The following is a 21892-nucleotide window of genomic DNA, read 5'->3' as shown; positions in this document are numbered from 1 at the left end:
TGATCCTGCACTCTCTCTCCTCTGTGATCCTGCACTCTCTCTCCTCTGTGATCCTGCACTCTCTCTCCTCTGTGATCCTGCACTCTCTCTCCTCTGTGATCCTGCACTCTCTCTCCTCTGTGATCCTGCACTCTCTCTCCTCTGTGATCCTGCACTCTCTCCTCTGTGATCCTGCACTCTCTCTCCTCTGTGATCCTGCACTCTCTCCCCTCTGTGATCCTGCACTCTCTCTCCTCTGTGTTCCTGCACTCTCTCTCCCTCTGTGATCCTGCACTCTCTCTCCTCTGTGATCCTGCACTCTCTCCCTCTGTGATCCTGCACTCTCTCTCCTCTGTGATCCTGCACTCTCTCCCTCTGTGATCCTGCACTCTCTCTCCTCTGTGATCCTGCGCTCTCTCTCCTCTGTGATCCTGCACTCTCTCTCCTCTGTGATCCTGCACTCTCTCTCCTCTGTGATCCTGCACTCTCTCTCCTCTGTGATCCTGCACTCTCTCTCCTCTGTGATCCTGCACTCTCTCCCTCTGTGATCCTGCACTCTCTCTCCTCTGTGATCCTGCACTCTCTCTCCTCTGTGATCCTGCACTCTCTCTCCTCTGTGATCCTGCACTCTCTCTCCTCTGTGATCCTGCACTCTCTCTCCTCTGTGATCCTGCACTCTCTCTCCTCTGTGATCCTGCACTCCCTCCTCTGTGATCCTGCACTCTCTCTCCTCTGTGATCCTGCACTCTCTCTCCTCTGTGATCCTGCACTCTCTCTCCTCTGTGATCCTGCACTCTCTCTCCTCTGTGATCTGCACTCTCTCCTCTGTGATCCTGCACTCTCTCCTCTGTGATCCTGCACTCTCTCTCCTCTGTGATCCTGCACTCTCTCTCCTCTGTGATCCTGCACTCTCTCTCCTCTGTGATCCTGCACTCTCTCTCCTCTGTGATCCTGCACTCTCTCTCCTCTGTGATCCTGCACTCTCTCCCCTGTGATCCTGCACTCTCTCTCCTCTGTGATCCTGCACTCTCTCTCCTCTGTGATCCTGCACTCTCTCTCCTCTGTGATCTGCACTCTCTCTCCTCTGTGATCCTGCACTCTCTCTCCCTGTGATCCTGCACTCTCTCTCCTCTGTGATCCTGCACTCCTCTCCTCTGTGATCCTGCACTCTCTCTCTCCCTGTGATCCTGCACTCTCTCTCCCCCTCTGTGATCCTGCACTCTCTCTCCCTCTGTGATCTGCACTCTCTCTCCTCTGTGATCCTGCACTCTCTCTCTCCCCTGTGATCCTGCACTCTCTCTCCTCTGTGATCCTGCACTCTCTCTCCTCTGTGATCCTGCACTCCCTCCCCTGTGATCCTGCACTCTCTCTCTCCCCTCTGCGATCCTGCACTCTCTCTCCCCTCTGTGATCCTGCAGTCTCTCTCCCCTCTGTGATCCTGCACTCTCTCTCCCCTCTGTGATCCTGCACTCTCTCTCCTCTGTGATCCTGCACTCTCTCCCCTCTGTGATCCTGCACTCTCTCTCCTCTGTGATCCTGCACTCTCTCCCCTCTGTGATCCTGCACTCTCTCTCCTCTGTGATCCTGCACTCTCTCTCCTCTGTGATCCTGCACTCTCTCTCCTCTGTGATCCTGCACTCTCTCTCTCCTCTGTGATCCTGCACTCTCTCTCCTCTGTGATCCTGCACTCTCTCTCCTCTGTGATCCTGCACTCTCTCTCCTCTGTGATCCTGCACTCTCTCCCCTCTGTGATCCTGCACTCTCTCTCCTCTGTGATCCTGCACTCTCTCTCCTCTGTGATCCTGCACTCTCTCTCCTCTGTGACCTGCACTCTCTCTCCTCTGTGATCCTGCACTCTCTCTCCCTCTGTGATCCTGCACTCTCTCTCCTCTGTGATCCTGCACTCTCTCTCCTCTGTGATCCTGCACTCTCTCTCCTCTGTGATCCTGCACTCTCTCTCCCCTCTGTGATCCTGCACTCTCTCTCCTCTGTGATCCTGCACTCTCTCCTCTGTGATCCTGCACTCTCTCTCTCCTCTGTGATCCTGCACTCTCTCCCCTCTGTGATCCTGCACTCTCTCTCCTCTGTGATCCTGCACTCTCTTCCCTCTGTGATCCTGCACCCTCTCTCCTCTGTGATCCTGCACTCTCTCCCCTCTGTGATCCTGCACTCTCTCCCCTCTGTGATCCTGCACTCTCTCTCCTCTGTGATCCTGCACTCTCTCTCCTCTGTGATCCTGCACTCTCTCTCCTCTGTGATCCTGCACTCTCTCCCCTCTGTGATCCTGCACTCTCTCCTCTGTGATCCTGCACTCTCTCCCCTGTGATCCTGCACTCTCTCTCCTCTGTGATCCTGCACTCTCTCCTCTGTGATCCTGCACTCTCTCTCCTCTGTGATCCTGCACTCTCTCCCCTCTGTGATCCTGCACTCTCTCTCCTCTGTGATCCTGCACCCTCTCTCCTCTGTGATCCTGCACTCTCTCCCCTCTGCGATCCTGCACTCTCTCCCCTCTGTGATCCTGCACTCTCTCTCCTCTGTGATCCTGCACTCTCTCTCCTCTGTGATCCTGCACTCTCTCTCCTCTGTGATCCTGCACTCTCTCCCCTCTGTGATCCTGCACACTCCTCTGTGATCCTGCACTCTCTCCCCTCTGTGATCCTGCACTCTCTCCCCTCTGTGATCCTGCACTCTCTCCCCTCTGTGATCCTGCACTCTCTCTCCTCTGTGATCCTGCACTCTCTCTCCTCTGTGATCCTGCACTCTCTCTCCTCTGTGATCCTGCACTCTCTCTCCTCTGTGATCCTGCACTCTCTCCCCTCTGCGATCCTGCACTCTCTCCCCTCTGTGATCCTGCACTCTCTCTCCTCTGTGATCCTGCACTCTCTCTCCTCTGTGATCCTGCACTCTCTCTCCTCTGTGATCCTGCACTCTCTCTCCTCTGTGATCCTGCACTCTCTCCCCTCTGTGATCCTGCACACTCCTCTGTGATCCTGCACTCTCTCCCCTCTGTGATCCTGCACTCTCTCTCCTCTGTGATCCTGCACTCTCTCTCCTGTGATCCTGCACTCTCTCTCCTCTGTGATCCTGCACTCTCTCTCCTCTGTGATCCTGCACTCTCTCCCCACTGTGATCCTGCACTCTCCACTGTGATCCTGCACTCTCTCCCCACTGTGATCCTGCACTCTCTCCCCACTGTGATCCTGCACCCTCTCTCCTCTGTGATCCTGCACTCTCTCCCCTCTGTGATCCTGCACTCTCTCCCCTCTGTGATCCTGCACTCTCTCCCCTCTGTGATCCTGCACTCTCTCTCCTCTGTGATCCTGCACTCCCTCTCTCCTCTGTGATCCTGCACTCTCTCTCCTCTGTGATCCTGCACTCTCTCTCCTCTGTGATCCTGCACTCTCTCCTCTGTGACCCTGCACTCTCTCCTCTGTGACCCTGCACTCTCTCCTCTGTGACCCTGCACTCTCTCCTCTGTGATCCTGCACTCTCTCCTCTGTGATCCTGCACTCTCTCTCCTCTGTGATCCTGCACTCTCTCTCCTCTGTGATCCTGCACTCTCTCCCCTCTGTGATCCTGCACTCTCTCCCCTCTGTGATCCTGCACTCTCTCTCCTCTGTGATCTGCACTCTCTCTCCTCTGTGATCCTGCACTCTCTCCCCTCTGTGATCCTGCACTCTCTCCCCTCTGTGATCCTGCACTCTCTCCCCTCTGTGATCCTGCACTCTCTCTCTCCTCTGTGATCTGCACTCTCTCTCCTCTGTGATCCTGCACTCTCTCTCCTCTGTGATCCTGCACTCTCTCCTCTCTGTGATCCTGCACTCTCTCTCCTCTGTGATCCTGCACCCTCTCTCCTCTGTGATCCTGCACTCTCTCTCTCTCCTCTGTGATCCTGCACTCTCCTCTGTGATCCTGCACTCTCCCCTCTGTGATCCTGCACTCTCCCCTCTGTGATCCTGCACCCTCTCCCCTCTGTGATCCTGCACTCTCCTCTGTGATCCTGCACTCTCCCCTCTGTGATCCTGCACTCTCCCCTCTGTGATCCTGCACTCTCTCTCCTCTGTGATCCTGCACTCTCTCTCTCTCCTCTGTGATCCTGCACACTCCTCTGTGATCCTGCACTCTCTCTCCTCTCTGACCTCTCAGTCATATTTTGCATTGTCTGCACTCCTTCATGCTGGTTCTTATCTTCCTTTATTATCTGTCGCCTCCTCTATCTTATCCTGCAGAACAGATCCCACCCTCCCGTTCCACACCATCTCCCTCATTCCAGACTTCCTCGCCGGGTTCTGCTCTCGCTGTAAGTCACTTTCTAATCACTTCCAGTATGTAAATATTTATATACAAAGCAGGCAGCTCATTAATTATTGACACAGCTACCCCGTGCCCCGGTCCTAACATTCTGGAAGCTTCTATCCCTCTCCCATGACGGATAGAGTGTCAGAGAAGTCTCATTTGGTGTATTATCCAGACACAAAAAACTGAGATCACGAGGCAGCCGAGAGCAGCAACTTTTCTATCAACTCGACTTTTCTATCAACTCTCCGAAGACCTTCTCCTTCACAGATAACCCGTCCGCCCGCCCGTCCGCACCCATAACTGATAATAAATACCGCAGACAATACACCCCAACCGAATACAGGCAGCCCCCGAGTTACGGACATCCGGCTTGCGAACGACTCCTACTTACGAACGGGAGGCGTCGTGACGTCAATGCCGTTCTGCGCATGTGCGGCCACTTTTTCGATGGCGGACACCTTTGACAGAACATCGGAAAACGACGTCTCTTACGAACATATTCGACTTAAGAACAAACCTACAGTCCCTAACCCGTTCATAACTCGGGGACTTCCTGTACAGCCTCCCCCCCCCCACACTTTCCTAGAGCAGCCAATCTCAACCAGCAATCCATGGAACCTTCCTTCAGAGGTTCCTAGAGCTGTGGTTGATTGTCCTTTTGCCGATTTCCAGGTTCATCAACACTTGGCAGAGCCATTAGAACCAATGATCTTTGAAGGGCTATCACTGTAAGGACGGCAATCCTCCCAACTAGCCTTCCACTCGCCTACTCGCATGTTGCGAGTGGAAAATGAGGGCTGACGAGGAGCTGGGCTGCCTGGGAGTGGGGGGGGGGGGGCAAGCACCGCCAGTAGGTGGGGATGATCGGGAGCCATTCTCCTGGTGGAAGAGTGACTTGCAGCCTCACAGTGCCCCCATTGCAGCCTCACAGTGCCCCCATTGCAGCCTTACATTGGCCCCCATTGCAGCCTTACATTGGCCCCATTGCAGCCTTACATTGGCCCCATTGCAGCCTTACATTGGCCCCCATTGCAGCCTTACATTGGCCCCCATTGCAGCCTTACATTGGCCCCCATTGCAGCCTTACATTGGCCCCCTTGGCAGCCTTACATTGGCCCCCATTGCAGCCTTACAATGGCCCCCATTGCAGCCTTACAATGGCCCCCATTGCAGCCTTACATTGGCCCCCATTGCAGCCTTACATTGGCCCCCATTGCAGCCTTACATTGGCCCCCATTGCAGCCTTACATTGGCCCCCATTGCAGCCTTACATTGGCCCCCATTGCAGCCTTACATTGGCCCCCATTGCAGCCTTACAATGGCCCCCATTGCAGCCTTACAATGGCCCCCATTGCAGCCTTACATTGGCCCCCATTGCAGCCTTACAATGGCCCCTATTGCAGCCTTACATTGGCCCCCATTGCAGCCTTACATTGGCCCCCATTGCAGCCTTACATTGGCCCCCATTGCAGCCTTACATTGGCCCCTATTGCAGCCTTACAATGGCCCCCATTGCAGCCTTACATTGGCCCCCATTGCAGCCTTACATTGGCCCCCATTGCAGCCTTGCAATGGCCCCCATTGCAGCCTTACATTGGCCCCCATTGCAGCCTTACATTGGCCCCGTTGTGGCCTTGCCAGGGCGAAGGAAGTGAGAGGGGTGGCCAGAGTTAGAGGAGAGCCGCGGGATCACAGAGTCCACCACTTTAGTGTGCACCACCCACACCCCCTGGGAAGATGAGACTGGGCCTCATTCTAAAATACATAGACCAGTCTCTGCTCCCCCCGGCCCAGGCTCCCCAGTTTTAAATATATTGTCTACTCTTCCTGTTGTCACGTCCTGAGGTTGAGAGGTTGCCATGCTGAGAAGAGCGGAGGTAGGGAAAGGTTGCCATACTGAGTAGAAGAGGTGACTGGGAAAGGTTGCCATACTGGAGTAGAAGAGTGGAGTGGGGAGAGGTTGCCATACTGAGGAGAAGAGCGGAGTGGGGAGAGGTTGTCATACTGAGGAGAAGAGCGGAGTGGGGAGAGGTTGTCATACTGAGCAGAAGAGCTGAGTGGGGAAAGGTTGTCATACTGAGGAGAAGAGCGGAGTGGGGAAAGGTTGTCATACTGAGGAGAAGAGCGGAGTGGGGAGAGGTTGACATACTGAGAAGAGGGGAATGAGACGAGGTTGCCATACTAAGGAAAAGAGTGGAGTGGGGAAGAGGTTGCCATACTGAGGAGAAGAGTAGAGTGTGGAGAGGTTGCCATGCTGAGAAGAGTGGAGTGGAGAGAGATTGTCATACTGAGGAGAAGAGCGGAGTGGGGAGAGGTTGCCATACTGAGGAGAAGAGTGGAGTGGAGAGAGGTTGTCATACTGAGGAGAAGAGTGGAGTGGGGAGAGGTTGCCATACTGAGGAGAAGAGTGGAGTGGGGAGAGGTTGTCATACTAAGGAAAAGAGTGGAGTGGGGAGAGGTTGCCATACTGAGGAGAAGAGCGGAGTGGGGAGAGGTTGTCATACTAAGGAGAAGAGTGGAGTGGGGAGAGGTTGCCATACTGAGGAGAAGAGCGGAGTGGGGAGAGGTTGCCATACTGAGGAGAAGAGCGGAGTGGGGAGAGGTTGCCATACTGAGGAGAAGAGCGGAGTGGGGAGAGGTTGCCATACTGGAGGAGAAGAGTGGAGTGGAGAGAGGTTGTCATACTGAGGAGAAGAGCGGAGTGGGGAGAGGTTGTCATACTGAGGAGAAGAGCGGAGTGGGGAGAGGTTGCCATACTGGAGGAGAAGAGTGGAGTGGAGAGAGGTTGTCATACTGAGGAGAAGAGCGGAGTGGGGAGAGGTTGTCATACTGAGGAGAAGAGCGGAGTGGGGAGAGGTTGCCATACTGAGGAGAAGAGCGGAGTGGGGAGAGGTTGCCATACTGGAGGAGAAGAGTGGAGTGGAGAGAGGTTGTCATACTGAGAAGAGCGGAGTGGGGAGAGGTTGCCATACTGAGGAGAAGAGCGGAGTGGGGAGAGGTTGCCATACTGAGGAGAAGAGCGGAGTGGGGAGAGGTTGCCATACTGGAGGAGAAGAGTGGAGTGCGGAGAGGTTGCCATGCTGAGAAGAGCAGAGTGGAGAGAGGTTGTCATACTGAGGAGAAGAGCGGAGTGAGGTTGCCATACTGAGGAGAAGAGCGGAATGGGGAGAGGTTGCCATACTGAGGAGAAGAGCGGAGTGGGGAGAGGTTGCCATACTGAGGAGAAGAGCGGAGTGGGGGGAGGTTGCCATACTGAGGAGAAGAGCGGAGTGGGGAGAGGTTGCCATCCTGAGGAGAAGACCGGAGTGGGGATTTTTTCTTTGGGTGGGAGGTTAGATACACTTTAAATCTACACATGCAGTACATTGGTCTGTTGGGTGTTGGGTTGGGGGTTATAATTGGGTTGGGTGTTGGGTTGGGGGTTATAATTGGGTTGGGTGTTGGGTTGGGGGTTATAATTGGGTTGGGTGTTGGGTTGGGGGTTATAATTGGGTTGGGTGTTGGGTTTGGGTTATAATTGGGTTGGGTTGGGGGTTATAATTGGGTTGGGTGTTGGGTTGGGGGTTATAATTGGGTTGGGTGTTGGGTTGGGGGTTATAATTGGGTTGGGTGTTGGGTTAGGGGTTATAATTGGGTTGGGTGTTGGGGGTTATAATGAAATTGCCTCTTCTATTAGAATTACAACACACAGGACTGGAGTTGATACTTTAAATGGAGAATATCAGGAAATGCAAAAAAGGAAAACAATTGCATTCCACATCTGGATGCATCGCACTGAGCAGATACATCGACTCCGCCTCCCTTAATCTGCAGATCTTTCCCTCGTCTCCATTTACGGCACAGTTATTGTGGATTTCGGTTGCATCACCAAAACTGAAACATCCAATAAAATGTCTCTCTGCCGGTAATTCACTTTGTTTCGTATTAGAGGAGATCCCGGTGTCTTGCTTTATGGTTTCTCTACCTAATACAGACCTCTGGTATAGGTGAGTAGGGATGAGCCGAACACCCCCCCCTGTTCGGTTCGCACCAGAACTTGCCAACACACCAAACGTTCGTGTGAACTTTAGAACCCCGTTAAAGTCTATGGGACTCGAACATTTGAAATCTAAAGTGCTCATTTTAAAGGCTAATATGCAAGTTATTGTCCTAAAAAGTGTTTGGGGACCCGGGTCCTGCCCCAGGGGAGTGTTTGGGGACCCGTGTCCTGCCCCAGGGGAGTGTTTGGGGGACCCGGGTCCTGCCCCAGGGGGAGTGTTTGGGGACCTGGGTCCTGCCCCAGGGGAGTGTTTGGGGACCCGAGTCCTGCCCCAGGGGAGTGTTTGGGGACTCGGGTCCTGTCCCAGGGGAGTGTTTGGGGACTCCGGTCCTGTCCCAGGGGAGTGTTTGGGGACCCGGGTCCTGCCCCAGGGGAGTGTTTGGGGACCCGGTTCCTGCCCCAAGGGAGTGTTTGGGGACCCGGGTCCTGCCCCAGGGGAGTGTTTGGTTTCCTGCACCAGGGGAGTGTATCAATGCAAAAAAAATCTTAAAAACTGAGTTTTTTTAGGAGTAGTGAATTTAATAATGCTAAAAGTTAAACAATAAAAGTGAAATATTACTTTAAATTTTGTATCTGGGGGGGTGTATAGTATGTCTGTGAAATATCGCATGTTTCCCGTACTTAGAACTGTCCCTGCACAAAGTGTCATTTCTGAAAGGAAAAAAAGTCATTTAAAACCGGACTTGCGGCTCTAATGAATTGTCGGCTCCCGGCAATACAAAGAGAATTCATTCATAAAAAAAAAAAAAAGCGTGGGGGTCCCCCCAAATTCAATTACCAGGCCCTTCAGGTCTGGAATGGATATTAAGGGGAACCCCGCCGTCAATTTAAAAAAAATTACGTGGGGTTCCCCCCAAATATCCATTCCAGACCCTTCAGGTCTGGTGTGGATTTTAAGGGGGACTCCACCACAATTTTTTTTTTAAATGGCGTGGAGTTCCCCCAAAAATCCACACCAGACCCCTTATCCGAGCACGTTAACCTGGCCGGTCGCAGAAAAGAGGGGGGGACAGAGTGTGGCCCCCCCCTCTCCTGAACCGTACCAGGCCACATGCCCTCAACATGGGGAGGATGTCCCCATGTTGATGGGGACAAGGGCCTCATCCCCACAACCCTTGCCCGGTGGTTGTGGGGGTCTGCGGGCGGGGGGCTTATCAGAATCTGGAAGACCCCTTTAACAAAGGGGACCCCCAGATCCTGGCCCCCCCCATGTGAATTGGTAATGGGGTACATTGTACCTCTACCATTTCACGAAGGAAGTGTAAATAGTTGTAAAAAAACACACACACACACCATAGAAAAAAAATTACATGCAAGGGGGCGAGGAGTGGATTAAGCGGAAGTTCCACTTTTAGGTGGAACTCCGCTTTAAAGCAGCCGATGTGACTCCGTGCCCCTCCTGGCCATTGTTATGATAAATCAGGATGTCACTACAGGTCAGACTTGTTGTCACCAAGCTTCACACAGTAGATGATACATTATCATAAGTATAAACAGAGGACACCTCCTCACAATAGCAGGAGCTCCAGCAGGAGTCGGCCCGTCTCCTACATTGTACAGAGGCCAATGTGATCGGCTCTCTCACCTAACATGTTGAGTTCAGAATCAAACAAAGTAGGAAAAGTCTTTACATCTATCCTGGGAGATATGGTGGATAAATATTACTGTCCAATTTTAAGTAATCCAAGATTTATTTTCTCAGTCACCCTGTGCCAGGATGGGAATGCCAGGATGGACGGCACAGGGTGACTTAGACATAAGGGGCCAGATTCACAAAGAGATACTCCGGTGTATTATCTACAGATATCTCCTGATCCCCCATCATATCTCTGACTTACACTGGTCCTATCTATGCGCCTCATTCATAGAATCACATACACATAGATAGGACTAAGATCTGACAGTGTTACACTGTGTTACACTGTCGGATCTTTTTTTTAAATTTAAAAATGGCGCCGGGGGCGTTCCCGCTGATTTACGATAAATAATATGTAAATCAGCGAGATACGCAAATTCACGAACGTACGCGGACCCGTCGCAGTCTTCTTACGTCGTTTCCATAGCGGTTTTCCGTCGTATACTTACCCCTTCTTTTATCAGGCGCAGCCAATGTTAAGTATAGCCGGCGTTCCCGCGTCGAATTTGAATTTTCCTACGTCGTTTGCGTACGCCGATTCACGAACACGCGCGTCGCAAGTCCCGCTCACGTCGCAACCACTGACGTCCTAGAGACGTCAGTGGGAGCAATGCACGCCGGGAAATTCCACGGACGACGCATGCGCATTTAAATCGGCGCGGGAACGCGCCTGATTTAAATATGACACTCCCCTAGCCGCGGAATTTGAATTCCGCCGGGGGATTTAGGATCCGCCGTCGCAAGTTTGGAGGTAAGTGGTTTGTGAATTAGCCACTTGCCTCCTAAACTTGCGGGAGCGGATCTTAATTCACATAGATCGAGCGGATCTATAGATCCGCTGAGCTACGTGAATCTGGCCCAAGAGGTGCATGGGGAGCTGAAACCAGGGTTTCCCAACCTTTCCAAGGGATTCTGGGTTCCACCGGCCCTCCCGTCACACTACACTTTGTTTTGTGTTAGAAGAGATCTCAGTGTCTTGCTTTATGGTTTCTCTACCTACTACAGACCTCTGGTATAGGTGGGCGCTACGTTGGCGCGCCTCTTCCCAGTCATTAGGTAGGGACTTTCTACACTCTGTGCCAATCTTCACTCGTTACTACATTGGAAGTCTCGCTTCCCCTTCGGTATCATGTAGAGAACACCGACGTCTCTATATTAGGATAACTTATCTTCACTACTTGCCAATGTGTTTTCAATATCAGGGGGGGGGGGGGGGAGAAAAAAGTGTTGTTGAAAAGGGACGAAACATGAATGGAATGTTTTTATTGGGAATGGAAATCCATTCCAGACTGAACCTACAGGAAAAGGTCGGCGTTGTACTTTCTCGGCCTTTTTTACCCTTCAGGAACCCTTGGCGTGACATTCTGTAACTCGTGGTTCCTTATTGCCGTTTTGTAGCGTTAGTGCATTGTGCTCATTGGTGGGGAGTGGAAACCTCGAGTTATATTTCGGAGTGTGAATGTTATTCTTAGCGGTGTGCCGGCGGGTCGTGATGTTAATGTTAAACCTCCAATAATGTTAAACCTCTAATAACATTAAGCTCTCACCCGCCATTCTTGACATGCCATTCAGCGGAGAGAGGTCACTGGCTTTCTAAGCATTTTGTGTTGTTTTAGGTGAAGCTGATTGCTGCTGAAATGCATTCTAGGACAGCGCTTCTCAACTAGGGTGATGTCGGGGGTTCCCCTGGGGTGCTGCGAGCAGGGGACCCAGTGTGCTCTCGATCAGTGCCATGAGTTGTCAAGGTGTGGGCGGGCCGGCCACCAGCACCATACCAATCACTGACTCTATGATAGAGGGACTGTGTGATTGGGGTGCTCTGTGATGGGTGGGGGGGCTGTTTGATTGGGGGACTCTACACTGGGATGTATAGGGGGCCTTTGATGTATAGGGGTGTATCTGACACGAAGAGGGGTCTCCTGACATGATGGGGAACCACTAAGCTGATGGGGGTCTCTTATATGAATAATGTGATGGGGGACCCTCTGATGTGATGGGGGGACCTCTGATGTGATGGGGGGACCTCTGATGTGATGGGGGAACCTCTGATGTGATGGGGGAACCTCTGATGTGATGGGGGAACCTCTGATGTGATGAGGGACCTCTGATGTGATGGGGGACCTCTGATGTGATGGGGGGGGCCTCTGATGTGATGGGGGATCTCTGATGTGATGGGAGAAACCTCTGATGTGATGGGGGAACCTCTGATGTTATGGGGGAACCTCTGATGTGATGGGGGACCCTCTGATGTGATGAGGGAACCTCTGATGTGATGAGGAACCTCTGATGTGATGGGGGGACCTCTGATGTGATGGGAGGACCTCTGATGTGGTGGGAGAACCTCTGATGTGATGGGGAGGCCTCTGATGTGATGGGGAGACCTCGTATGTGTTGGGAGGACCTCTGATGTGTTGGGAGGACCTCTGATGTAATGGAGGACCTCTGATGTGATGAGGAACCTCTGATGTGATGGGGGGACCTCTGATGTGTTGGGAGGACCTCTGATGTGATGGGGGAACCTCTGATGTGATGAGGAACCTCTGATGTGATGGGGGACCCTCTGATGTGATGAGGAACCTCTGATGTGATGGGAGGATCTCTGATGTGATGAGGAACCTCTGATGTGTTGGGAGAACCTCTGATGTGATGGGGAGGCCTCTGATGTGATGGGGAGACCTCGTATGTGTTGGGAGGACCTCTGATGTGTTGGGAGGACCTCTGATGTAATGGAGGACCTCTGATGTGATGAGGAACCTCTGATGTGATGGGGGGACCTCTGATGTGTTGGGAGGACCTCTGATGTGATGGGGGAACCTCTGATGTGATGAGGAACCTCTGATGTGATGGGGGAACCTCTGATGTGATGAGGAACCTCTGATGTGATGGGAGGACCTCTGATGTGATGGGGGGCCTTGATGTGATGAGGAACCTCTGATGTGATGAGGGACCTCTGATGTGAATGAATGAAATGAATGAAAAAAACTTATATAGCGCGGCACATGCGAACTGAATCGCCTCTGGGCGCTTGTTGTTTGTGTCTCATGCCTTTCAGAAAAGCAGGGTTTTGATCTGCCCTCTGAAAGACAGGTGGTTTTGCTCCAACCGAATGCTGGTTGGTAAAGCATTCCAAAGCCTGGGGCCCTGGAAAGCAAACCTTCTTTCTCCTTTGGACTTGTATTTGGTTATAGGAACCTTGACCAGATTTTGGTCGGTGGAACGCAGAATGCGGCTGCAATTGTGCGGTTTGATCTTGTCGCATAGATATCTAGGAGCCTTCCCATGGATGCACTTATGTGTCAGGCAGAGTGCTTTGAATGCAATTCTGTCTTTCACTGGCAGCCAGTGAAGGGATCTCAGTGAAGGTGAGATTGATTCCCAAGATTTTTTCCCAGTCACCAGTCTAGCGGCCGTATTCTGTACGACTTGGAGACGAGCGATTTGGTACTTGGGTAGCCCGAGGTAAAGGGCATTTGCATAGTCCAGTCTGGAATTCACGATAGATCCCACCACGACTGCTACGTCTTCTTTGGGAATAAATGGAATCAGTCTGCGTAGTAGGCGCATCAAATGGTGCGCCCCGCTGACTACTGACCCTATTTGTGCGTCCATTGTCATGAAGGTGTCAAACGTGACTCCCAGACTTTTGACTTTGGAGCTAGGGGCGATGATTTGTCCCAGGATGGGAGATGGTGTCCAGTTTGTTGTGATGTGATGAGGAACCTCTGATGTGATGAGGAACCTCTGATGTGATGAGGAACCTCTGATGTGATGAGGAACCTCTGATGTGATGAGGGAACCTCTGATGGGATGGGGGAACCTCTGATGTGATGGGGGAACCTCTGATGTGATGAGGAACCTCTGATGTGATGGGGGAACCTCTGATGTGATGGGGGAACCTCTGATGTGATGGAGAACCTCTGATGTGATGAGGAACCTCTGATGTAATGGGGGAACCTCTGATGTGATGGGGGAACCTCTGATTTGATGGAGGAACCTCTGATGTGATGGGGGAACCTCTGATGTGATGGGGGAACCTCTGATGTGATGAGGAACCTCTGATGTGATAGGGGGACCTCTGATGTGATGGGGGGGGGGCCTCTGATGTGATGGGGGGACCTCTGGTGTGATGAGGAACCTCTGATGTGATGGGGGAACCTCTGATGTGATGGAGAACCTCTGATGTGATGGAGGAACCTCTGATGTGATGGGGGAACCTCTGATGTGATGGAGGAACCTCTGATGTGATGGAGGAACCTCTGATGTGATGGAGGAACCTCTGATGTGATGGGGGAACCTCTGATGTGATGGGAGGACCTCTGATGTGATGAGGAACCTCTGATGTGATGGGGGAACCTCTGATGTGATGGGGGGGACCTCTGATGTGATGGGGGGGACCTCTGATGTGATGGGAGGACCTCTGATGTGATGGGGGGACCTCTGATGTGATGGGGAGAACCTCTGATGTGATGAGGAACCTCTGATGTGATGGGGGAACCTCTGATGTAATGGAGGACCTCTGATGTGATGGGGGGACCTCTCATGTGTTGGGAGGACCTCTGATGTGACGAGGAACCTCTGATGTGATGGGGGGACCCTCTGATGTGATGGGGGGGACCTCTGATGTGACGAGGAACCTCTGATGTGTTGGGAGGACCTCTGATGTGATGAGGGGGACCTCTGATGTGATGGGGGGGACCTCTGATGTGTTGGGAGAACCTCTGATGTGATGAGGAACCTCTGATGTGATGGGGAGACCTCTGATGTGATGGGAGGACCTCTGATGTGATGAGGAACCTCTGATGTTATGGGGGACCTCTCATGTGTTGGGAGGACCTCTGATGTGAAGTAAATTTCCTCCAGGTGGTTGTTTCTATTGTCCCAGGCTCAGGTTTGCTATGAATAAGTAACATTTTTTTACATTTTAGCTTGGGGGGCTCCAGATTTTGTCTGAGTAGCATCAGGGGGGGGGGTGTATGTTCGTCTTATACTTCCATGAGAGAGATGAGCGACTCCTCTCCTTCCATGCTGCTCCCAATGGTGACCTCAGATGCCGGAACCATAGGGCTGATATCCATCCACCAGGTGGTCCTCAGGTACTAAAACTGAAGGCACCATTTGGCGGAGACACAAATCTGTGGCGGCGGTAGTCTGTGGCGGGTTATTGGGCAGATAGGAATACACAGATACAGTGGGCAGTGACAGAACCCCTGAGGATCTCTCACAGGACCCGGGGGTTCCCGGTTGGTAAAACTTGGTGTAGAATTTGGTTGCAGTCTATCCCATGTTACCATCCCAAGTCTCACACTCAAAGGTTCATGAATGTCTGAATTCTTGCAATCTATGAATGGCAACTCTATAAATGTCAAATAAGGAGTAGAAATGTGCGGCTCACCACCGGGTTCCACACACAGGATCTTCGGATTGTCTGCAGAGTGCGGAGGACGGTCACCGCGGCAGCACTGGAGAGACGGGAAATAAACCAAAGTCAATGTTTAGATCTCGGATAGAAGAAACAACAAATGCATTCCATTCACATCCCAATCCTATTCATTTCCAGCACTGAAGACACATTGTCATATCCTGAGGAGAATTCTCCAAATATGTCCCGGCCATTCCATTCATGTGAGAGATGAGCCCCTCCTCGGGTCCCACAATGGTGTCATCAGATACCGTCTCATGAGGCCCGAGATCAATCACATCAGATACAGACATAACAAGCCATGCATCTGCTTGGGGCCCGAGGGTGGGAAGGGGGCCCTGCTAGAAAGGCTGCCTGATGTCTCCATGACAGGATAGCTGAGGTCAGATACCTTACATCTAGAGAAGAGGCCTTATATAGAGGACCACCATTGGGCCGATCTCACAGCTCAGAGAATCTGGAACAGGGGCAGCTGGCGCTCAAAATTTTTTGGGGGGCAAAAAAACTGAAATATTCTGGGGGAAAAAAACATCAATTGCAACCACTGTACCAAAAGCAGCCACTGTGCCCCAAATGCTGCCACTGTGTCACATGTGCTGCCACTGTGTCCCAAACGTTACCACTGAGCCCCAAGTGCTGCCACTGTTCCCCAAATGTTGCCACTGTGCCTTAAGTGCTGCCACTGTGCCCCAAATGTTGCCACTGTACCCCATGTGCCCCAAATGTTGCCACTGTGCCCCAAATGTTGCCACTGTGCCCCAAGTGCTGCCACTGCGCCCCAAATGCTGCCACTGCGCCCCAAATGTTGCCACAAGTGCTGCAACTGTGCCCCAAGTTTTGCCACTGTGCTCTATGTGATGCCATTGTACCCCAAGTTTTGCCACGACCCCGGTATGTGTAATCCCCGGCCACGACCCCGGTATGGGTAATGCCCGGCCACGACCCCGGTATGGGTAATGCCCGGCCACGACCCCGGTATGGGTAATGCCCGGCCACGACCCCGGTATGTGTAATCCCCGGCCACGACCCCGGTATGGGTAATCCCCGGCCACGACCCCGGTATGTGTAATGCCCGGCCACGACCCCGCTATGTGTAATCCCCGGCCACGACCCCGGTATGTGTAATCCCCGGCCACGACCCCGGTATGGGTAATGCCCGGCCACGACCCCGGTATGTGTAATCCCTGGCCACGACCCCGGTATGTGTAATGCCCGGCCACAACCCCAGTATGTGTAATGCCCGGCCACGACCCCGGTATGTGTAATCCCTGGCCACGACCCCGGTATGTGTAATGCCCGGCCACAACCCCAGTATGTGTAATGCCCGGCCACGACTCCGGTATGTGTAATGCCCGGCCACGACTCCGGTATGTGTAATGCCCGGCCACGACCCCGGTATGGGTAATGTCCGGCCACGACCCCGGTATGTGTAATTCCTGCTGCCTGTACTTGGAATATTTTTTCATGAGATCATCCCAGAAGGGATAAGGACCCCGAAACTGTTTATATTAGAGAAGAGCAGGAAGTTCCCCTCATTTGTCATGAAGACGTTCACCAATATAGCACCCGCATATACCGGATCTCAGGCTACAAACAAAGTATATAAAGTGATACTAAAAGTTCAATACAAAATAAAAGAAACATGTTATTACTTACCTCCACTGTGCAGCTCGTTTTGCACAAAGTGGCCCCAATCCTTCTCTTCTGGGGTCCCACGGCGGCTCTTCCCCACAAGAGATAACCCCCTCTTGGAAGCGCTCTCCCGAGGGGGTTACCTTACAGGGGTCCACGTTATTGGATTTGATTGACAGCAGAGGGAGCCAATGGCTGCGCAGCTATCAATCTATCCAATGAAGAGCCGATCAGCCATGGGGAGAACGACGCGGGATCGCGCCCTTGGAAATTCGGGGCTCAGGTAAGTAAAGCTGAGGTCAGATACCTTACATCTAGAGAAGCGGCCTTATATAGAGGACCATCATTGGGCCGTCACCCAGGAGGGAGGAGGCGGCTACCTCCCCTTCTGTATGCAAGGATATTCCCCATTCCAATATACAGTATACTGCCACTGCTCCCTCACTACCTACCCCATATAATTGCCCCTCCTCTCACAGAGTACTTACCACTGCTTCCTCACTACCTACCCCTAATGATTGTCCCTCCTCCCACTGAGCACCTACCACTGCTCCCTCACTACCTACCCCTAATAATTGCCCCTCCTCCCACTAATCACCTACCACTGCTTCCTCACTACCTACCCCATATAATTGCCCCTCCTCCCACTGCTTCCTCACTACCTACCCCATATAATTGCCCCTCCTCTCACAGAGTACTTACCACTGCTTCCTCACTACCTACCCCATATAACTGCCCTCCTCACAGAGTACCTACCACTGCTTCCTCACTACATACCCATAATAATTGCCCCTCCTCTCAGAGTACCTTCCTCACCCCATACCCCTAACAATTGCCCCTCCTCTCACAGAGTATCTACCACTGCTTTCTCACTATTCATAATAACTTCCCCTTCTCTCACGGAGTACCTACCACTGCTTCCTCACTACCTACCCCATATAATTGCCCCTCCTCTCACAGAGTACTTACCACCGTTTCCTCACTACCTACCCCATATAATTGCCCCTCCTCTCACAGAGTACTTACCACTGCTTCCTCACTACCCATAATAACTTCCCCTCCTCTCACGGAGTACCTACCACTACTTCCTCACTACCTACCCCTAATAATTGCCCCTCTTGTCACAGAGTACCCACCACTGCTTCCTCACTACCCTTAATAATTGCCTACCTGCCCCTAAAATTGCCCCTCCTCTCACAGAGTACCTACCACCACTTCCTAGCTACCTTCCCTCAGCCTACCCCTTGTACATGAGCATCTTGCCTTCTCTATAATGGATCCTACACAAGACCCCTGCTGGTCGGTATAGAAACTACGGCCCTCCAGTTGTTCAGGAACTACAATTCCCATCATGCCCAGTCATGTCTGTGAGTTACAATGCCTCATGGGACGTGTAGTTCTACAACAGCTGGAGGGCCGTGGTTTGAGGATCCCTGGTATAGACAGGTTCCTATTGGTCAGTGCAGTCTATGAAAACTCCTCTTCTCAGCCTATATGCAATTTCTCATCCTCTGATATTCTCTTCCTACAGACGCAGTGATGGTCCCGCCCCCGAGGAGTCCTGAAGAAGGAAATGCCCCATAAATGAACCCCCATATAGCACAAAGCGCCCTACAAGGGGCAGAAAGGAGGAGGAGCGACGTGCAGCGGACAAGTGAATGGACACAACTGGTTGTCATCTGGCGCCTTCCCTTCCCTTCACCATGACTAACACCACCCGGGAGGCCTGCAACGTGGACTCAGATCTGGATGGGGTCCTTCCTCCGTCCCTCTATGCCGTGGTGTTTGTGGTCGGTCTTCCGGCCAATCTGCTGGCGCTGTGGGCAGCCTGGATTCAGGTGCGGAAAGGTAAAGAACTGGGAGTGTACCTGCTGAACCTCAGCCTCTCCGATCTCCTCCTTATTTGCGCCCTTCCACCATGGACAGACTATTACCTGCGGCGGGACGTATGGGGCTACGGGCCGGGGGCCTGCCGACTTTTTGGATTCGTCTTCTACACCAATCTGTACGTGGGAGCGGCCTTCCTGTCCTGCGTCTCTGCGGACCGATACCTGGCGGTGGCACACCCGCTGCGCTTCCCCGGCGCCAGGCCCATCCGTTCGGCCGCCGCCATCTCCGCGCTGGTCTGGGTCGTCGAACTGGCCGCCAATACCCCGCCCTTGTTCAGCGACGCGATCACCCGGGACCGCTACAACCACACCTTCTGCTACGAGAGCTACCCCCTCTCAGGAACGGCGGACGCCCTGGCCAACGTGGGGAGGGTACTAGCGGGATTTTTATTGCCCTGGGGGATCATGCTGCTGTGTTATGCCGGATTACTGCGGGCCCTGAAGGACAGCGCGTCGTGTGAGCGAAGGGAGAAGAGGAGAGTGCGAAGACTGGCGCTGGGCCTCCCATGTGTGGCCCTCCTGTGTTACGGGCCCTATTACGTGCTGCTGCTCCTGCGCAGCGTGGTGTTTCTGATCAGCGGAGACGCGGGGGCGGAGGGCAAAAGCTGCGCCCTCGAGGAAAGGCTCTTCCCTGCATACCACGCGGCACTGGCCATGGCCACCCTGAACTGTGTCGCAGATCCCGCCCTTTACTGCCTGGCCTGCCCTGGGGCAAGAGGGGAGGTGGCAAAGGCGATAGGGCGGGTGGTGGCGTGGGTGATGGGGAAGGACAGAACTGGCTGGTTGGACAGGGGAGGGGAAGGGCGGGGGATGGGATATCGAGGAGAAGAAATGGGGATGGTGGAAATGGCTGGAAGACGGGCCGCCTCCATAGTATGAGCCAGGAGGGCAGACGGGCGACGGGGAGAATCTGCACAATGCAATAAATTATTCCAACATCTTCCAGGATAAAGTGTCGGTTATTATGTGAGCGCGGCGTGACCGTACGGCACGCCGGGGAGAGTGTGGGCGATGATCTGCAGGTGGAAGGATGGAATAGTCTGCAGAGTCTGCCATCTGTCTGCTGAGTCAGCGCAGCTTACGCAGACGCCGCCGAGAGGACCGGGGCAATCGAGTTACATGGGAACAGGGGAGAGGGTGAGCGAGGAGTACACAGCTGTCACTGGCGGAGGAGCGGGCTGTACCAGGCCACACATTACACCTCCGCCGTGCCAAGAATCTGCCGCTCATCGCCCTTCACCGGCTGCTCTGCCACCGCCAAACACGAACCGCCATCATATTCACGCACGCCGCCCACCTATAGGATCCCTACACGGGCCGCCTATAGGATCCCTCTACTACACGGGGGGCGCCTATAGGATCCCTCTACTACACGGGCCGCCTATAGGATCCATATACTACACGGGCCACCTATAGGATCCCTCTACTACACGGGCCACCTATAGGATCCATATACTACACGGGCCACCTATAGGATCCCTCTACTACACGGGCCGCCTATAGGATCCATATACTGCACGGGCCACCTAGAGGATCCCTCTACTACACGGGGCGCCTATAGGATCCCTCTTCTACACGGGGCACCTATAGGATCCCTCTACTACACGGGCCGCCTATAGGATCCCTCTACTACACGGGCCACCTATAGGATCCCTCTACTACACGGGCCACCTATAGGATCCCTCTACTACACGGGCCGCCTATAGGATCCCTCTACTACACTGGGCGCCTATAGGATCCCTCTACTACACGGGGCGCCTATAGGATCCCTCTACTACAGGGGGCGCCTATAGGATCCCTCTAATACACGGGCCGCCTATAGGATCCCTCTACTACACGGGCCGCCTATAGGATCCCTCTACTACACGGGCCGCCTATAGGACCCCTCTACTACACGGGCCGCCTATAGGACCCCTCTACTACACGGGCCGCCTATAGGACCCCTCTACTACACGGTCACCTATAGGATCCCTCTACTACACGGGCCGCCTATAGGACCCCTCTACTACACGGGGCGCCTATAGATCCCTCTACTACACGGGTCACCCATAGGATCCCTCTACTACACAGGCCACCTATAGGATCCCTCTACTACACGGGGCACCTATAGGATCCCTCTACTACACGGGGCACCTATAGGATCCCTCTACTACACGGGCCGCCTATAGGACCCCTCTACTACACGGGGCGCCTATAGGATCCCTCTACTACACGGGCCGCCTATAGGATCCCTCTACTACTTGGGCGCCTATATAATCCCTCTACTACACGGGCTGCCTATAGGATCCCTCTACTACACGGGCCGCCTATGGGATCCCTCTACTACACGGCCGCCTATAGGATCCCTCTACTACACGGGGCACCTATAGGATCCCTCTACTACACGGGCCGCCTATAGGACCCCTCTACTACACACGCCGCCTATAGGACCCCTCTACTACACGGCCCACCTATAGAATCCCTACACGGGCCGCCTATAGGATCCCTCTACTACACGGGCCGCCTATAGTATCCCTCTACTACACGGGTCACCTATAGGATCCCTCTACTACACAGGCCGCCTATAGTATCCCTCTACTACACGGGTCACCTATAGGATCCCTCTACTACACAGGTCGCCTATAGGATCCCTCTACTACACAGGCCGCCTATAGGATCCCTCTACTACACAGGCCACCTATAGGATCCCTCTACTACACAGGGCGCCTATAGGATCCCTACACGGGCCGCCTATAGACTCCCTCTACTACACAGGGCGCCTATAGGATCCCTCTACTACACACGCCGCCTATAGTTAGGATCCCTCTACTACACGGGCCACCTATAGGATCCCTATACTACACGGGCCACCTATAGGATCCCTCTACTACACGGGCCACCTATAGGATCCCTCTACTACACGGGGCGCCTAAAGGATCCCTTTACTACACGGGCCACCTATAGGATCCCTTTACTACACGGGCCACCTATAGGATCCCTCTACTACACGGGCGCCTATA

At 53.3% G+C, this 21892-nt stretch overlaps 1 protein-coding gene across 2 annotated transcripts in view; it reads left to right on the top strand.

Annotated features, from left to right (window-relative positions):
- GPR4 (G protein-coupled receptor 4) overlaps positions 1-19833 on the top strand; it is a 29510-nt gene extending 9677 nt beyond the window's left edge. The window contains exons 1-2 of one of the 2 annotated variants that reach the window (XM_040325071.1): positions 4144-4279; positions 18536-19833. In XM_040325071.1, coding sequence (XP_040181005.1) covers positions 18663-19772 — 1110 coding nt within the window. In that variant the 5' untranslated portion in view covers positions 4144-4279; positions 18536-18662 and the 3' untranslated portion in view covers positions 19773-19833. Of the gene's footprint in view, positions 1-4143; positions 4280-18535 lie in introns of those variants that run through there. The other variant, XM_040325070.1, reaches the window with a different exon arrangement.
- Positions 19834-21892: the final 2059 nt, after the last annotated feature.

The sequence above is a fragment of the Rana temporaria genome, chromosome 9 (assembly GCF_905171775.1).
Source record: "Rana temporaria chromosome 9, aRanTem1.1, whole genome shotgun sequence".
NCBI lineage: Eukaryota > Metazoa > Chordata > Amphibia > Anura > Ranidae > Rana > Rana temporaria.
The sequence above is the reverse complement of the archived record's forward strand: the minus strand, read 5'-3'. Positions and strand labels throughout refer to the sequence as shown.